This window comes from Myxocyprinus asiaticus, chromosome 38, assembly GCF_019703515.2.
Source record: "Myxocyprinus asiaticus isolate MX2 ecotype Aquarium Trade chromosome 38, UBuf_Myxa_2, whole genome shotgun sequence".
In the NCBI taxonomy this organism is placed as follows: domain Eukaryota; kingdom Metazoa; phylum Chordata; class Actinopteri; order Cypriniformes; family Catostomidae; genus Myxocyprinus; species Myxocyprinus asiaticus.
Genome location: NC_059381.1, coordinates 28,037,315 through 28,055,521, shown reverse-complemented (window position 1 = coordinate 28,055,521; position 18,207 = coordinate 28,037,315). Strand labels below are relative to the sequence as shown.

Here is an 18,207-nt window from a genome sequence, read left to right as displayed (position 1 = left end):
TGAACAAAATACCAACCACTGTCATTTCCACCCCATCTCAAATTCTGAATTGTGTTTAATTGAATTCTGTGGTGGAAATGACGGTGATGGAAATCACATTTTTAATGTTTTTGAAATAAAATGGACGACTCCTTTGTCTAGCTAAAGTTAATTTTATAGCTAACATTTTATGTATCCGTAATCACAGGCGTCATTTATGGGTGGAACGGGTTGGACGTGTCCCTACCACTTTTTGCCTTTGCCAGTTTTGTCCCACCACTTTTTTAAATAGCCTTCGTCAGGTTAGTGTCCAATGCAGAAGAAACATATCCAGTTCTTGAGCAGGAGTTTTTTATTTCATTTATGTTTGCTATAATGAGTGGCGATCCAGCACTGGAGCTTGCTATAGGTAAATGGGTGCTTGTTGCGACTGTTATAAGTGGCGTTGAGTGATAGCGGGCTGCGATGTTTTCTCGTGCACCCCGACGTGCGCTATACTTGGTTCGCTAACCCTCGCTCCCCCAAATGTCCCATCCACTTTTTAAAAGAAACTGATGCTGTCTGTAATAATGTCACAATTATATATGCAATATGCAATACATACAGTTTAATAATATTTTCACACTTTTTGCATAATTTGTCAAAACACAGCTTGATTGGAAATGCCGCCCAATAAAAGTAGCCTAATCTACTCACATGTTATATTTACTTTTTATTTTTACTTGTTTTCCTCAAACATCATTTGCAAATAATCTCAAGCTCTTCATTGACACTTATGCTGACTTGGTTTAAAAGTACACTAAATTTATTTTTCTTTTTTTTACTTTACTAAGGCAAAATTTTTGTTGTGGAGGAAATTATACCACAACCGCCATAATTCTTTACAAATGTATAGAAATAATTTTTACACAAATTTTGAAATGATAAAAAATTTCAAAGACAGTTTTAATGTGACCTTCATTTGAAGTCTGTTCGTTTTAATAAAAATCAACCCCTGGGACATGAAAATGCCTGAAATTAAAGAAACACCCATAAAAAAACTCGGTGATGCATATATAGTTTATAATATTTAGTTCTTATTTTTCTGCATATCAGGGTTCATTTCCCTGTAATCTCACTAAAATCACATTTATTTGTGAATAAATATTCACAGTTGCTGTTTAAATGCTATACACAGCTTCATGGTTACAAATTCATAAGGGTTAATGGTTTAAAAAATCAAAACATACAAACACTGTTGTATATAGCCTATATGAGCTTTGTCTAATACAGTCTCTTATTTTACAATGGATAATATCAAACGAGTGGAAACTGGACAAGAACTAAGTGCTCTGGTTATTTTGAATGCCTTGTGTTAAGTGCAAGGGGAATCAAAAAGCAAATAAAGACATCTGCTCTGTTAAATGTGCAGAAGAACAGATACTCTGCAATTCACATCCATTAAGGAACATTTGCCATTTGATTGCTGATGTCGAAGATCTTTTACAGTTTCCTAAACTGACATTCTCAGTCTACTGGGAATGTTTTCAGTATGTTGATCAGGAATTATGATAGGCTCACTGCAATTTAAATGGACAGGCAGTGTCCTTTCGTGAAATCTTACAGCCTGACCAACAGTTGTTTGGTCAGTGTGGCATCTGTCAGCTGTCTTGGAGTGTGTCATACAACACAACATGACTTTAATATGAGCAAAGACCTCACATATCTGATACCTTGCCTCCTTCTGCCAGCAGGCATAAACAAGAGGATTGATAAGCGAGTTTGTGATTCCCAGCAACCAGAGATGGTTCTCCAAGAAGTGATAAAGTTTACAGGTGGGACACAACACCTGCACAATACTGACCACAAAGAAAGGGCACCAGCAGAGTGTGAAGCAACTGACTAGAACAGCAACAGTCCGCAGGGCTTTTACGTGACCCCAGTAACGTCCGGGCGGCAGAAAGAGTGAACCCATTTGCTGAATGCGCTGCTGGTGGCCACAGGCAATTTTGAGGATGTCCATGTAGAAATAGATAAAGACAGAAAGTAGGGGGAAGAAAAAAGCACAAAAGACTACAATGATGCTTTGAGGCTCTATGACAGAGAAGAACGTACAAACATTCTTATAATGTTTCTGCTGCATTGGCTCCACTATGCAGGGCAAAAAGCCCACAGTTACAGACATCATCCAGAGCAGAACCAGACTTCCAGCAACCATCTTCTTGCTCATTAGTTGCGAATACCGCAAAGGAAATTTAATGGCAACATAGCGGTCCATTGAGATGAAGAACATGGTGAGGATGGAGGCAGCAGTTGGTGCAATGACGAAGGCCATGCGCAACAAACATATGTCCTTTTGCATAGAGGCCGTCCGTCCTTCAAGAGCATCAGTGGCAATGCCAGTGATGGCTACACCAACTAGAATGTCTGCAATAGAAAGGCTTAAGGCGAAGCACCAACTGTGGTAGCCCTTCTTGCGGATGAGCAGGACCAGAGCAATGGCTACTAGAAGGTTGGTGGAGATTATCGAAATGGATCCTGCACTAAGAATATAGCCCATGGTTGTAACTACTCTTTCTATTGTTGCAGGGGTTGTAAGTGCTGGATTAGCCGATGTCATGCTGTAGTGCTCCCTCAATTTTTCTGTGGAAGTCTCAGGAGTTGCGTTGAAAATTATCATCATTGCGTCAAACGTTTTACTTTTCCTGGGTTACACATAAAAGTTACACCCTCCTTAAGTCTCAATTAATTTTCAAGTTCAAGTTAAGAGGACCTCAAGCTCCAACAGACAGATACTGTTGATTTAAAAAGGAGGAAATGGGCAACAAACTCTAGATTTGTCTTTGCTCCCACAGGGTGGAATAAAACATAATTCCTCCTTTTCTCCCATGTTTTTAATTGTCTGATCCTTGTTCTCTTTGGCCTTCATCCAGATCACATCAGTGTTTCTCAAGAGCATACTTCCTTCTGAAAGATGCTGTTATCCAAAGCTTTTGATTATGAATTTAAAGCATAACTTTACTGAAGTAATAAGAAAATGCTTATCTATTGATCTTCATCCTGATTTTCAAAAAGGACTGAATACTTCAGTTTCCAGATGTTTGAGTGTTTAAGAGTGTTCCTTGCCTGAAATAGTGATGTGAAGCAGATGAGTTCCTTTAATGAAAATCCTGGGAATGTCCATTCTCATCATCCTGGAAAAGTCCAATAAAAGATGTCTAGAACAAAGATTCCAAGTGGGATAATTAAGTTACGCCTCTCTCAGTACATCTTTGTGCTAGTTGGGATGGCTAGATATGTATGTATGAATGTAGATAAAGCTCACTTAGAACTTGGGTAATCCATTTTGATGGCTGCAATATACCCAATAAAATTATCACTGCAATCCAGCGTTAGTCGTCATCCATTGATTACTATGATTATTCCTAACTTTATACAAAACTAAAAAGGGTATGAGAAACTGAGAAAAAGTGAGAGAGAGAGAGAGAGAGAGAGAGAGGGTTGGGTTTGCAGACTGGTCTGGGAGGTGTGTTGGGGGATGGACTCCAACAGCATAGTTGTCATTACTCATGCGTGAATGAGCTCTGAATAAACAGAATCACTCATGGGTGAATAAACATTTACCATATAAAACCCAAACCCCTCTGATTTTATGATAGCAGCCAAGGTGAATGCATATAGTATATGGATATATTTTTGTGAAACTCTGAGCAAGATCAACCAATTACATTGACCTTTATATTGACTACAGTAATGAAGCAACCCATTCAACTTCTCTCCAGAGTCATGCGAAAAGTTGAGTCAAAGCCCACAAGTACAATGGACTTAAAAACACACAACTGGTTTTTAATTTGGACAGCCCTCCATATCGAGGAAAGATCTTTTATGACAATGCTACACAATAAAACTTGACTCCCACCCACCAACAATGTGGCAGTGTCATTCACCCCTACTAGACGGTTCACTGCTATTGACATGCGATTTTGGTCAGCAGTTGTTGTGTCCACCACTCTGCTCTCAGAAAGCTCTTGGATGCTGTTTGTGCCGAACTGTGCCCACCCCCTCACCTACACGTACAGTAACTGGCCATCTTTACCTTGAGCTCTGCAAATAAGGATCTTCCAGAGTCTTTGAAAGGAGGACTGAAGATCTGAACATCAGTTTTGAAGCAGTGGCCAGTTTGTTTAGAGGACCTGACTGAAAATGTCCATAAAGAGGAGACTACTCTCCATGTTGTTGTGCTGTGCGTATTGCGTGGCATCACTCTTCTGCCTTCACCCAGACAGAAACAACTGTGTCTCGCATGGTGCCCGGTGAGTTTTTGTTAGTTGAGTTATGTATTTCCTTATGCTAGTCTATAAGTTTTAGTATATGTTGGTTTGCTGGACTTAGCTTGTCTTTCAACCTGGTCAGGCTGCTCTGTTGTCTGGCTTTAGAAGGATTTTGGGCACTCAGGTTGGGTATCAGCTTGGCCAGGCTGGGAGACCAGCTTCAACCAGCTAAGACCAGTAAACCAGTTTAGGCTGGATGAATATGTTTTTGTCCAGCAGAGATATTGATCATTCAGTGATATGTTGTGTTTCTGAATCTTGCCAAGACATCAGGTAGCCTTTTACCTCCGATTTGAGTAAGAATGTAAAAGGCTGGGTGCAAGGTCAACGTGTCTCAGGCTTGGTCATGAACAGCACTCATAGAAAATTATAAACGCCACAAAGAAACTATGAAAGCATTTAGTCTAAAGTGTATTCTTTACAATTTTTGGACAGTACAATCAGTCCTGTATTGAATAACTTCATATGAAACTCGTGAAGTAATCACTTTTGAAAGCATACTGTACATCTCTTGTGTTTCTCATGTGTGTTGTAGGAATCGGGTATCACTTGTTCAGCAGCTGTACCAACGTGTGATGAGGCTTCTACGCACCACTCTGTGAGTTGTCTCAAACTAGAGGGGAGGTGAAACCACAAGGATCATCTACAGACTACTTATCAAGAGACAGATCAGTATTACTGATATAAAATGACAGACATTTGAGCATGAACACTTTAAAAGATATTCCCCAACATGGTTAAAGGTGCCTCTCCTTGTAAGAAAGGTTTGTGTGTCCATAAACATGCAGTTTTACAAAAAGAACTGGATATTGCATATTAAGCCATATGGAAGATTTACAATGGAAGGTAATGTCACTTTATTTGATCTCTCTGCAGGTTGAAGAGTGCATTGGGAATGATACTGGCGTGGCTTTGTGGGAGGGTAGTCCTGATAAAGAAGGAATGTTTTGCTTGTAGTAAAACTGCAATATGCTATATCAGAACTTAAATGATGATCCTCATGACAGTATTTAGACCAAATGCTTAGACTATATAGAGACAAGATGTGATTCTTTGGTTGAACAAAGATACATTATTATGAATTAACAAAGATTTTTTTCTTTGCAGTCTTTAAAGTAAAGCTGAGGTGTGACTGACAGAGTTTCTTATACCACAACCTTCATAATCCTGAGGGATAATTGTTATAAAAGGTTATCTGTAAAAAGTTATATGTACAAGGTCTGTTGTGAGAATGTACAGCATTTGGCCAGACATGCTGTACATAATAAATTTTTCTTTCTGTATTTTATTTTCTTACACCTTGTTTTACAGGGAAAGGAGTGCAGACTGTTGAATACTTTATTTTACTCCTGAATGAGTGACACAAAATGTCAAAATGTTTAAAAATGAAATAAACTTGCTAAATACTGTTTAAAGTGTTAGACATTGTCATGTGTATGTGGATATTACATAAAATTGTTTTTGTACACCGTCAAGCTTCTGCAGCATGAAGGATATTCTACAAACACAATTTTTCACCTCACAAATACTTCATTTGGAACAACAAGGACATTTTATTTAAACAAAAGACTCTTTTCTTTGAAAACTGGGTTTCAAAATAACATCGTATTGGTGGACCAGTTATTTAACAGTCTTCTCTTTAAATGAGTTCTTGATGCATTATAATTGTATTCCCCTGTACCACCAGGGGAATACTTTGATTATAAATGCAGGAGAATGTTTGTTTATTGTTCTGTTTTGTTACTCTAAGTATGTGTGTAATATGAGAGAGAGAGAGAACAGACTTAATGGACATTCTTGGATTGAATCCAAACTAATTTTCCCGCATTATTGCACAATGGACTTCACCCATGAGGGGTCGACCCGCTTCATGAAAATTAACCCGCTCCTTTAATTAAGTTACTGACATGACTTGAGTCTTCATTTAATTTAAGTATACATCTTTTTTTTTTTTTTACACAATTTATGTGTAAAAAAAAATTAATTAACAAAACCTTACTGAGTAAACCTTTAATATATCTGTTTGAGGGGCAGGGTGACATTGAAGGGGGTGGTGAGGAGGGTCACGTTTTTCTCAAACTTCCGGGCGGGAACTTCCGCTTGCAGCGAGTTGAGTTCCTGTTTGACCCGCACGATGGGAAACTGAAAGCTGTATGCGCGCTTCAGGAGTTTTGACTGCGAAAAGTACAGTAATCCAACATGTGGTCGAGACAATGGAGTCAGAAATAAAATAACAGTGGTGACTCAAGCGACAGGCCTCAGGTATGTAAGTTCACGGGGTGATATTGATGATAGTTTCGTGTTAATTAAGTTTGTACTTTATCATCGCGTGAGTAGTTCTCCTCTAACTGGCTAACAGTCACGAGCCGTTAGATCATCACTAGTTGCCCGATACTATCTCGAATACAACGGTTTTTGAGGCTACGTCCACGACATCGACATAATTTTGTGTAGAAATGTCCATATGCTCGCTACGAGTTGCTCCTTTTAATTTAAAAAGCAAACCAAAAAAGTTCAATGTTACATCGTTTGCAGAAAATAGGCGAGCCGTTGCTGTCACTCAAGCTCCTTGGCGACGGAAGTGCGTGGAATTTTAAATCATTCTAACCAACCAGGGTAGCTTTCGAAATGATTGACGGAGTTTACAACCAATAGGATTCCCGCAAATTTCCAATGGCGCTTGCAATGAATCTTTAATGCGGGTCTGTGTTATTCCGGTGCACATTTGTCTATGCATCTGCGAAGGCTGGCTGTATTACGGACGGGTAGCGCTATGTTGTACAGTGTGCGGTTAAAACAGCTCGTGTACTCCTATTTTGTTTTTTTGCTGTTTTTAGTAGGACTCCATCAAGCCGAGGGTGCCGCAACAGAAATGGCAAACCTGAACTGGAAGCCGTTTATCTACGGGGGAATGGCCTCAATTGTCGCAGAATTCGGTGAGTCTGTGCACCTGCTGTTTTTGCATCATCATCATCATCATCATCATCACCATTCAGATCACTTCTTAGGTCATTTGAATGTAAGTCTTTCTTGGTACAGATGCTAATATCTCTAATAGAAGTTACAGAATTCATATAAATATATGATATATCAAAATATCATCGCATCGGATGCAGGCATATAGAATATTGCATTACTGTGAAAGTAATTCAGGATCAAATAAAGCTGGTGGGATCTATTAGTGACGATTTGCCTAAATATTAAGTTGCTGTTTGGAAATACTATTATATAGATTTGTACAACTTTTACCATAGTGTGTGTTTAGAATCACTTTCACTATATTTGCCTTAATGGAGGTAACGTAGAATATCAATTAACTTCAAATTGTAAAACAACATTCCCCACTGCACTGTGGGTACAGTGCACAAAGAAAGGCATACAACAGGACACTAAATTAAATATTTGACTGGAAATATGCAAGTAAACAGTTGATTAGATCTCTGAAATGCTAGCATAAACAAAGGATCTGAAATGTAATCCGTGATTGAATCCTGCAGGTACCTTCCCCATTGATCTGACAAAAACACGGCTGCAGGTTCAAGGGCAGACCCACTGTATGGAGGTCCGCTATCGGGGCATGTTCCACGCTTTGTTCAGGATCGGACAGGAAGAAGGCATCCGGGCATTATATTCCGGGTGAGAGCAAATGATTAGCATATTCTGATTGACAATAAAGTCTTCATTTGCAGTGGAGCATTATTGTTTCAAGGTGGTAACATTTGTGCTAAAGTGGTTTATTATGCTTGCTGGAGGGCTGTTAATATCAGAGTTGTGTTCCCTGTTAACATCTTTTTTGCAACCCATACTGTGGTTCAGGGGTCTTAAACTGGGAGGTGTAATAAACTATATATAGATGATATTAAATCCACATGATCTGCATGGGCCTGTAGAGGAGCTGAGTCAAGTGTAACTGGCCCACTGATTTGGCATGTACAGTTGAATTCAGTGCCATTATTTGTGTATCAGTGAGCATCTTGTTTTTAAAATGATCATCTTTTGAAACTTGTGGCTAGTTGCTTGCTGTTATTTCTTAAAGTTTTTAACATTTTCTTAAATATCATCATTTTAGTCAGGTTACAGCATTTTTAATTAGGATTTTAAATTTATTACTCAGGAAAGTGCCTGTCAATCCAAAAAAAATAAAATAAATTGACAGCATGGGGAGAAATACTTTATATGTTTAGGGGTCCCTATAAATCCTGATGCTTTTTGTAGGCTCCATTTATTTTTATTAATAGCTTCCGTTCTTTTTATACAAATAAATAGCTAAAGCTATAATAACTTATACCGTATGGTTATTAAGTTATTATAGCTTTATACATTGATTTGTTGAACACATGCTAAAACCAGTACTATATCTTTTAACAAAACCGTCATTTCTGTAAATGAGCGCATGTTAACGAGAGACTCTTATGGCTTTAAAATCTGTAAAATCTAATCTGTGCTATGCATGATTAGAATTAAAAAAACTTTTTTTTTTTTTTTTAAATCAACAACTGTAGAGAACAGAAGGTATTAAAAGAGACATTATTCAATTACAAATGGGTCGCGTAGATCTCGTCTTTGGACACATTATTACATTACACAGAACAACTTTTACTCTCAAAAGGATCTTGATGCTGAATACTTGACCACTATACTACACAATTGTTGGTGAGGGAAATGTAAACATTACCAGCCATTTGATAAATATATATACAATTTAGTCACATAGCATTAAATTTAGTTGCAAATATGGGTGATTTTTCTCTCATTGAAATGGAATATTGCACATAGAGTAAAAGATTGATCTTGAGATTTAAGAATCGTTATCAAGATTGTTCAAATGAAGATAGCGATGGATCAAATAAATAAATATTTCTTTATCCACCCCTTATATTTACATTAATGAAATTGGCCAACAGTTTTATCCAAAAGGACTCACTGTGCATTCAAGCTGTAGATTTGATCAGTACATGTACTTCCTGTGAATCGAATCTGTAGCTTTGGTATTGTTTGCACCATGCTCTGAGTTAAGCCACAGCAACACATATTGTAATGTTTATGCTAAAATTGCTGACAAGTCTATGAGCTACAACCCTGAAGTTTCAAATATGTTTACCACTTTTCAACAAATGATTTTTTTTGTTTGTTTTTTTTTTGTACAAATAACAATATTCTTTAGAAATGCTGATCTGATTTGCAGAAAATTTGCATGCATGCTTTGCATTATTCTGTCTTTAGGTTATCTTTCCAACATGTTTTTCTTGCATCCATGAGAACGAGCATGATAAATGACTGATGATGTGTAAAGTTTTAAGATTGTGATTGCAGGGGGCCTGGGTAGCTCAGTGGTAAAAGACTCTGGCTACCACCCCTGGAGTCGCGAGTTCTAATCCAGGGCGTGCTGAGTGACTCCAGCCAGGTCTTCTAAGCAACCAAATTGGCCCGGTTGCTAGGGAGGGTAGAGTCACATGGGGTAACCTCCTCGTGGTCGCTATAATGTGGCTCGTTCTCGGTGGGGTGTGTGGTGAGTTGAGTGCGGATGCCGCGGTGGATGGCGTGAAGCCTCCACACACACTATGTCTCCGTGGCAATGCGCTCAACAAGCCACGTGATAAGATGCACGGGTTGATGGTCTCAGACGCAGAGGCAACTGGGATTCGTCCTCCGCCACCTGGACTGAGGCGAATCATTACGCGACCACGAGGACTTAAAAGCACACTGGGAATTGGGCATTCCAAATTGAGTGAAAGAAAAAAAAAAAGATTGTGATTGCAGCTTTTATAAAAACTTTGTTCTTAACTAACTTGGAGCTAAATTTCTTTTTATATATGAAATCTGTGTTAATAGATTTGCTTGTTAATCATTTCCAGGATTTTGTGAAGTGATTTAGTCTGTAATTTAAAATTAATATACTGTTTAAGAATCCCTTACCTCAATCTGGAAATAAAGTGCTGGCCTTGAAATTGTGTATTTCTTGCATTTCTCAGGATTTCCCCTGCACTGCTTCGTCAGGCTTCATATGGGACAATCAAGATCGGTACATACAACACACTAAAGAAACTGTTTGTTAGCCATCCTGAAGGTGAGTTTGGAGAATAAAACCTTTCATCATACTGTTGTTTCTTCTCCATTCATCATTTCTATAATTTGGTTAAACAGAAACACATTAGAGCAATGCCTGGAATAGTTTTATCTTACGTTAGTGTCTTCTGATAAATCATTCATTGCACCACATCTACCTTCACAGCAAAATATTTTCACGTATCCACAGTTTTCCTGACTAACCACTGGGTGGCGTCATGATTATTCTAATTGCTGCTGGACTGTTCAAAAGTTTACATGACCTTTTTGTGATAGTTGTTCATGAGTCCCTGCTTTGTCCTGAGCAGTGAAACTGTTAAAAGAAATTATCCAGGTACTGCAAATGTTTTGTTTTTCCAGCATCCTCTACACATTTAAGTTCCTTCCAACAGTGGCTATATGATGTTGACATTAGAGGTAAACCGATATATTGGTTTTACCGATAGTTGCAGATAGTTTTTTTTTTTTTGGTGTGTGCTAATTCCTCTGTGTTCCTCTGTTAGAACGGCTTAGTTCTACAGTATAACAGCAGCCTCAATAGATGAAATAAAAACAATCACTGATACCTTGTGGGGATATGCTGAATTTAAATCTTTCATCACTGACAGTATTCATCTATATTTTTATATTAGATATTTTATATTTCTATATGTGTGTAAAGCTATAAAAAGCTTAATTTGGTAAATACTTCATGTAGAGCGTTCTGTAATTTCAAAATAAAAGTCCTGAAATAATAAGTGTATTCTGGGCTTGTTTGTAGTTAAAAGTTTAGTTTAGGATTAGTTTTCTAAACATCGTTTGAGTTACAATTATCAACTGACATCTGAGATTGAATGTACTGATTCGGACAGGACTAAATATCTCCGTGTTTATTACAGAGGTGTGAGGTTGAACACGTAATTTAGGTGATAAAATTAACATATCTTGTAAAACTGATCAGTTTAATAAAAAATTAGTTAACATTTTTATTTATTTTAAATATTACAATTTTTTATTTATAATTTATTCATTATACATTATAAATTTGCATGAGTTTATGGAAGTGGCAGCTTGTAATACAGTAAACCCACAATTATAATTGTAACTTTGCGTAATTGAGTGGAGAAATTAAGGTATCTTACCAGACGCTGATATTACAATTGCCAGTCTTAGCAGTTTCTGTGATTTGGCTGTCCCTGTTAATTTTATTTTCTTATTTTTCGTCGGATGGCAAAAACTCTACATCCAAATTGAAAGTCGCGCAGCAGGCAGAAGATTGGTGCTTGCGGCGATCTTAACGCTATTTCATGTAGGTCAAAATACATGAGAAGTGTTGTGATAATTCAGTATCAGCAATCACAGACAGATTTCTCAGAGTACCCTTGAGTTAGCTGAAAAACAGTAGGTAATTTGATCTGTAACTTTTACAGAGGTTGTGTGAGAAAAATACAGACTTGTCAGATTCAGACGGGATTAAAATCACAAAGTATGTCTAAAGCCCTATTCGGACGGCAATTGTTTCTCAGGGTGACGTCTGTAAAAGTACATTTTCATGGCTCCTATGTGATAAAACTCTGCGTTCTGATGACAATTAAATCACGGGGGACGAGCAAGACTTTTTGTAGATCACATAATTGCAGTTGCGCTTATTATGTGAAAATTCATCAATCCACAAACTGTGTCCTCTGTATTTGCGTTTAAATATGATTGGAATTACGATAAAGTGAAATTTTTTTTTTAAAGCATGAGTGAACTGTGCTGCAAAGCGCTGCAGAGATTTACAGTGTACATTTTCACATACGGAACAAGCCAAAATTCTTGCGAAGAGTATTTAAACGAATCAAGAAACTGTAGGAACAAGACTGTTTATCAACGCAGCCGAATAAATCTGTCAGTGGGGGTACTCATGTTTCGTCACCCGCATCACCTCAGTCGCACCGCTTGCGTGCTCTCTCATAAGCGCACATGCAAGGAGCGACCGAAGCCGCACATATCAAGGACAGTAAAGATAGTTAAAATTACATTTGAGGAGCTATGGTAAAAATGGTTTTCTTATGTTTTATATATCAAAATGATGGACATAATTTGGAATTATCTGGCAGTGTTTACAAAGTGGAGGTGGAAATTAAATCTTTTAAATAAGATAGACATTAACCCAGCAACTTTCCTGGGACGACTCGACTCGAACGAGTAGTCATGGAAGCCCTATGTATAAATGTATTTAGTAAATGTTTCTACATTAAATTGTGATTTATAAAAAATTTTTATTACATTGCTGCCATAATATTGGACAATTTCAAAGGTTTACGTGATCTGGCTCTTGTTTTTCTTTCCCTTCTACTTAAAAGTTCCCACTCACTGTGATGGAGTGGCGATGTAATTTTATTTTTGCGAATTATTTCAAACATTTGTTACACAATCCTCCAACTTTCACAGCTGTTCATTACCACCAGAGCTGTTACCACACGCAGCGCAAACGTACGGCACTTAGCAGTGGTTAAAAAGAATTTCCAAAACGGCTTTTGGATTATAAACTGGATTTGGACGGTAATTAAATTACCACACGACCTTGGTGTTTGTCAAAAAAGAGTAGGTAATTCGGCTGGGAATTTTCTCATGGGAGGTGGGGGAAAAACACACATTTCGGATTCGGATGGCAATAAAATCACTGACTACCCCCTGTAAATGCTGGAATTACCTCACGTCCCCATGTAAAATAATTGCCGTCCAAGTAGGGCTTGAGAAATTTGAATTTCCTTAACCTCCTGAGGGAAAACTATTCCCGTCTGAATAGAGCTTTTGACTCAGTGGCAACACTCTATAATACAAGTAAATCACTTGCAATGTGCAACCATATCTCATGCTATCCGACTAAAAATGTCAATGAATAGCCACTGGCTTGTAAATGTTCAGATTTCTCACCAGTGATTGAGTAGTATAGTGGAATAAACTTTATTAGCACAGAGGTCCTTTCACTGTGTGTCGAGTAAAAGTTTGGATTAACTCTTTCTGTGTGTCCAAGGATGAGATACACAGATCCATATGTCATTGAATAATGTCTCTTTTAATACCCTTTCTGTTTTTTTACAGTCTGTTGTTAATTGAAAACAAAAATAAAAATTTCTAACCCCACATGGATGCACTAAAGAAACCATGCATGTTTTCTCTTGTTATTTACGCTTGCTTTACTGGCTGATGCGTTACTTTTAAAAAGACGGTACCGATTTAGCACGTGTTCAACATATCAATGTAAATACTTGTAAATAGTACAAATTATGCAAGTTAACAATAAAAATATAACAAATATATATGCAACACAATATATACAATTTCAAGACATTAATTGATGGAATAGACTGAATTTGAACATTTTACAATAGATAAAATGTGACCAATTTGATGAAAAACTAATGATGAAATATATTTGGTAAGATTTATATTTTCAAATTGTACCTAAAAGGGTTGCCTAGAAGGTTCCTTTATAATTAAGAGCATTAGCTGAGAGAGAATTTATTTTATATGTATCAAAATGGACATTTGAAATGTACCCATATGAATCGAGATCAGAATCTTATCGAATCGAGAGCTTATATATATCGGAATCGAATCAGGAAATCTGTATCAATACCCAGCCCTACTGTCGACCTCTAGTTGACATCCAGCTTTGACATTTAGGACAGTTGAGGGACTCATACACAGCTATTACAAAAGGTGAAAACATTCATTGATTCTCAGAGAAGGCAACGCAGTATATTAAAGGATTAGTTCACCCAAAAATTTAAATTCTGTCATTTACATATGTTTACTCACCCCTGTGTTGTTATAACCCATATGACTTTCTCTTTCTTAACACAAAGGGAGAAATTGTGAAAAACAAATTGTGCTCGGGGACGTCATACAATTGCAGTTTGTGGTGACCACATTTTCAAGCTTCAAAAGGACACAAAAGTAGAATTCAGAAGTCTAATCAATTATTCCATGAGACTCATGATTGTTATGAAAGCGTACGAGAGGCCAGTGCTATTATTCTAGCACTGAATCTCATAAAGACCACACAACAGAAATTTCTTAATAATAACAGATTCAAAATCATGTCTTCAAGCGCTTGCATCACTCAAAAATGACCACCCAACCCTTGTAAAGATTTTAACCAAATTGTCAGCTCTGGAGGCACAGAATTTTAATATTTACTTTTGCTGGGTACCTGGCCATTGTGGAATCTGAGGAAATGAACAAGCAGACTAAAGAAGCACATTCTACAGATCTTAAAAAATGTTCCATACCACCCTCAGATCTAAAACCTACCATAATCTCTTAAATCATCAACAAAAGGCAAACAGAATGGGATTAATGCATGAAATCAACTCTGTAGTGGGCAAAAGTCAGATCTTGAATTTCAGTAAACGTTGGGATCTGATCATTTACACCTGTTGCCGAATTGGACATTCCAGAATCACACACAGGTTTTTAAAATCAGATGAAGATCCACCATTATGCTCCATGTCAAAATACATCTTTGAAGCATATTTTATTGGATTGTGCTTTTTTTTTTTTTTTTTTTTTTTTTTTTAGGAAATTATTTTACTCAGCAAACACTTTTGACGAGATTTTTAACAAAGTCAACCCTGAATCAGTTTTAGAGTTTTTATTGAAAATAAATGTTAAAAACCTTATATAGGTTTTTAATTACTCTACCTTTTAATATATTCTTACTTGTTTTCACCTGAAAATAGCCATGGAAGCTGGCATGGCGTAAAATCGCTAACTAACAAACTATGAAAACATAGGATAAGGTTTGGTGCGAAACAAACCGAAATCGAATGTATTATTTAGTCAAAATGTTCATTGACCGTTATTCTCAAGTGCGTGGTCATAAGTCTGCACGCGAGCTCTTTGTTGTCACCCTAAACAAGCAGATATTACAGGTTTTCCTACTTGCATTACAACTTGTGGACAGTTTTCCTACTTTGGTGATTGTTGTGCTGTCCTAATAGGCTGAACATCAGAGCAGGTGAATGCTCTGACATCGCGATTTGCGTATATCTTCTCCCTCATAACGAATATTATCCATAACGAGCAAATTAAACATTAAACATGATTGTCACTAGAGGGCGAAATGCAACTTTCATATACGCAGGTCGGAGATGGTGAAACGGGGGTGTTTTCGCTCCTCAGTCATTGATGCTCTATGAGAGTTTAGGCATACAAAGATGGCCGCCCGAACACTTCCGGTGGCTTCAACTCCTGCAGGCAGTTTACCGTTGCATTAGCGATCCAGTTACATTTATATATCAGTGGTGCAGACTCATGAAGGCGCTATTCGCATATTACACAGTCTGCGTAGTGCACCAACTCCGTAGGGGGGCACCATCTTACCCGAGGGGGTTATCAGAAACTCCACCGGTTGTCGCATGTTATAGGTTGTTTAAGGACCTGAAAGCGGTTGCGGAACACAGACGATCGCCTTGCGCTCACACTACGCATCTCATTTTGGACCGGTGCCAGCTCATAGTTATGGGGCGCGACGCCAAATAGAGAAACCAAGCGATCGACAGAATGTCCCATTGCTCTTCGCAGCTGCTTAGGACAAAAAGCTCTGATTAACGTAGAAAAGATGCCGTTTGGCGTCTGAGTAGGATACGGTGTGACTAGCTAACTTCAGCCCCATCTCTCTGTTTGTTGGAGGACTCCATTGAAATGCATCTATTCTTCCACTACAAACTCTTCAGGCATGTTTTTAAGTTCTGTTCTCTTGTTTGTGTGCAGTTATGTTGTGTTTTCTGTTGTTAATATCGCTGGTGGTCCTGTTGAAGCAAAACAAAATGAGTTTTCGCATGAACACCCCATCTCACGCCTGCTGCGTAACTACTTTTGCTCTCACGCAAAGAGCTCTAAAGCTTGTATGCAGACTCATGAATGCGCACAGGAGAGTAATGGTCAGTGAAATTTGTTTCTAAATAATACATTAGATTTCTGTTTGTTTCGCACCAAACCTTATTGTATGCTTTCATAACAATCATGAGTCTCATGGAATAATTATTAGACTTCTGAATTATACTTTTGTGTCCTTTTTGAAGCTTGAAAAAGTGGTCACCATAAACTGCCATTGTATGACATCATATTTTTATTTTTTTTCACATTTTCTCCCTTTGTATTAAGAAAAAAAGTCATATGGGTTTATAACAACACGGGTGAGTAAACAAAGACTGATTTTTTGCTATCCCTTTAAGAACTAAGGGGGTTAACTTGTGAACAGGATAACTTTGTGTAGATTGTTATTATTTTGTCTTGTAGGATATATGTAAATATCTGTTATGTAGCTTCTGAAGGGCAGTACTAAATAAAAAAAGGATCTTTTGTATAAATTCTGCAAGGGGTGTGTAAACTCAAAAGAATGACCAACTGTAGATGACAAGGTTTGAATACCTAATTTTTATATAGTGTATAAAAACGTCACCACATTAAGATTAACCATTGTGTTTGAGCTCTAAATTGACTCTTACCTAAATTTCTCACAGTAACAACTTGGGATGTGCAAAAGTACATATATTTTCACTATCAGCAAGTTGGTGGATTGCCTGAACAACTAGTTTAGGCAATCCACCAGACGTACATAAGATGTTAAAGAACAGTGTGGCGGAGCGCAACATAATGGAACAGAATGCAGAGTCATTGACAAGTTTTTAAAAATGTGACAATTTTTAGCTACACGCCAACTTCAATCCAAATCTTCTGGTGGAATGCTCAATTAATATTTTTTTTTTTTTTTGCTGGTTGACTTCACTAATCGACCTGTTGGTTTTTGGAAAACTGGTCAATCATTGTGACACATTCCAGGTTGAGTTCAGCTCTTCCAATACCAGACTTTTTTTGATGCACGGCTCCAAAACAAGGTGCAGTCCCCATCATTAATGTGCAGTCTAAACCGCAAATGCCAAAGAGGCTGTACATCTCCAGCATTACCTTATCTAGAACTGCCACCGGTACATTTCTATCTGACAGGGTACAGGATCTCCGGTTCTCTACAAACACCATCTGTATTTCTTGAATCCCTGCCATGACCACTCAAAGAAAGGTCACAGCTATGCCAACAGGGGCTTTTTATTATATTTAGTGTATCCAGACAGCTTTTTTCTTCTTTTTTGCCATTCTCTGTTGATTTCACTCTGCATGCTGTTCCAAGGATGTTGCTACTATTTGTCAAATGCTCATTTTGATACAGGCTTTGCTTTGCCTGGTGGTGTGGGGGTACCAGTGCCATTCTTCTGCCAAAATAAACTGCGCATGCTGGACCACACTAACTTTTGGTCACATTGATCAAGGATTCAGTCATTACTGTAATTATCGTTCTAAAATGTATCCACATTTTTCTTTTTTGTCTCATTTTTCTCAGTGTTGTTACATCTCCCGCCACTATCACTAGATCTGAATCGAAACTAACATTAATCTTGTCCTTACTCAGTATTTTTACATGTGCAGTTATTACTGAGCTACAGCTTGGTTTTTTTCGTAGTTAAGCTACAGTCTTCATCTGTCTGTCCAATTATACGTGAGACAGTGCTTAATCAAATGTTTGAAGGAAGGTCATCGGCTGAGGAACTGTTAAATTCACACAGTGCGTCACCTCTATCTTTCGTAGCACTGCAAAATTGTAAGGCCAGCTGCGGATTGATTAATGTGTTCATGTACAAAAATTGGGCTGGTAGTACGATTTCAGTTGTACAAAAGTGTTTACATGCCATTTTTAAGAAAATGTTTTCTATTAAAATGCATGTAAACGTACTGACTGACTGTATTTAACTCTGTTGAGGTCATATCATTGGTGCCATGCTCTAGGGTACTATATCTAGTGTTTTCTAACAATTCTAAATGT

The 18,207-nt window shown here is 37.6% G+C and overlaps 2 protein-coding genes and 1 long non-coding RNA gene across 4 annotated transcripts in view; 2 read left to right on the top strand and 1 right to left on the bottom strand.

Annotated features, from left to right (window-relative positions):
* Positions 1-1,102: 1,102 nt before the first annotated feature.
* On the bottom strand, positions 1,103-2,638 carry LOC127429316 (glucose-dependent insulinotropic receptor-like). The gene has a single exon (XM_051678280.1). The coding sequence runs from the start codon at positions 2,636-2,638 to the stop codon at positions 1,472-1,474; it is 1,167 nt and encodes a 388-aa protein (XP_051534240.1). The 3' UTR covers positions 1,103-1,471.
* Positions 2,639-3,857: 1,219 nt separating this feature from the next.
* LOC127429325 (uncharacterized) lies at positions 3,858-5,680 on the top strand. The gene is made up of 3 exons (XR_007895264.1): positions 3,858-4,271; positions 4,825-5,053; positions 5,166-5,680. It is a non-coding gene; the product is annotated as an uncharacterized LOC127429325 (long non-coding RNA).
* A 723-nt stretch (positions 5,681-6,403) lies between these two features.
* The window catches only part of LOC127429320 (brain mitochondrial carrier protein 1-like), a 31,470-nt gene continuing 19,666 nt past the window's right edge, over positions 6,404-18,207 (top strand). The window contains exons 1-4 of one of the 2 annotated variants that reach the window (XM_051678284.1): positions 6,404-6,551; positions 7,127-7,225; positions 7,787-7,925; positions 10,262-10,356. In XM_051678284.1, the coding sequence (XP_051534244.1) occupies positions 7,162-7,225; positions 7,787-7,925; positions 10,262-10,356 (298 nt within the window). In that variant the 5' untranslated portion in view covers positions 6,404-6,551; positions 7,127-7,161. The remainder of the gene's footprint in view (positions 6,552-7,126; positions 7,226-7,786; positions 7,926-10,261; positions 10,357-18,207) is intronic. The other variant, XM_051678285.1, reaches the window with a different exon arrangement.

Bases quoted from the DNA above. Each gene is read 5' to 3' on its own strand.
- LOC127429316 (XM_051678280.1), bottom strand. From the start codon at position 2,638: ATGATAATTTTCAACGCAACTCCTGAGACTTCCACAGAAAAATTGAGG.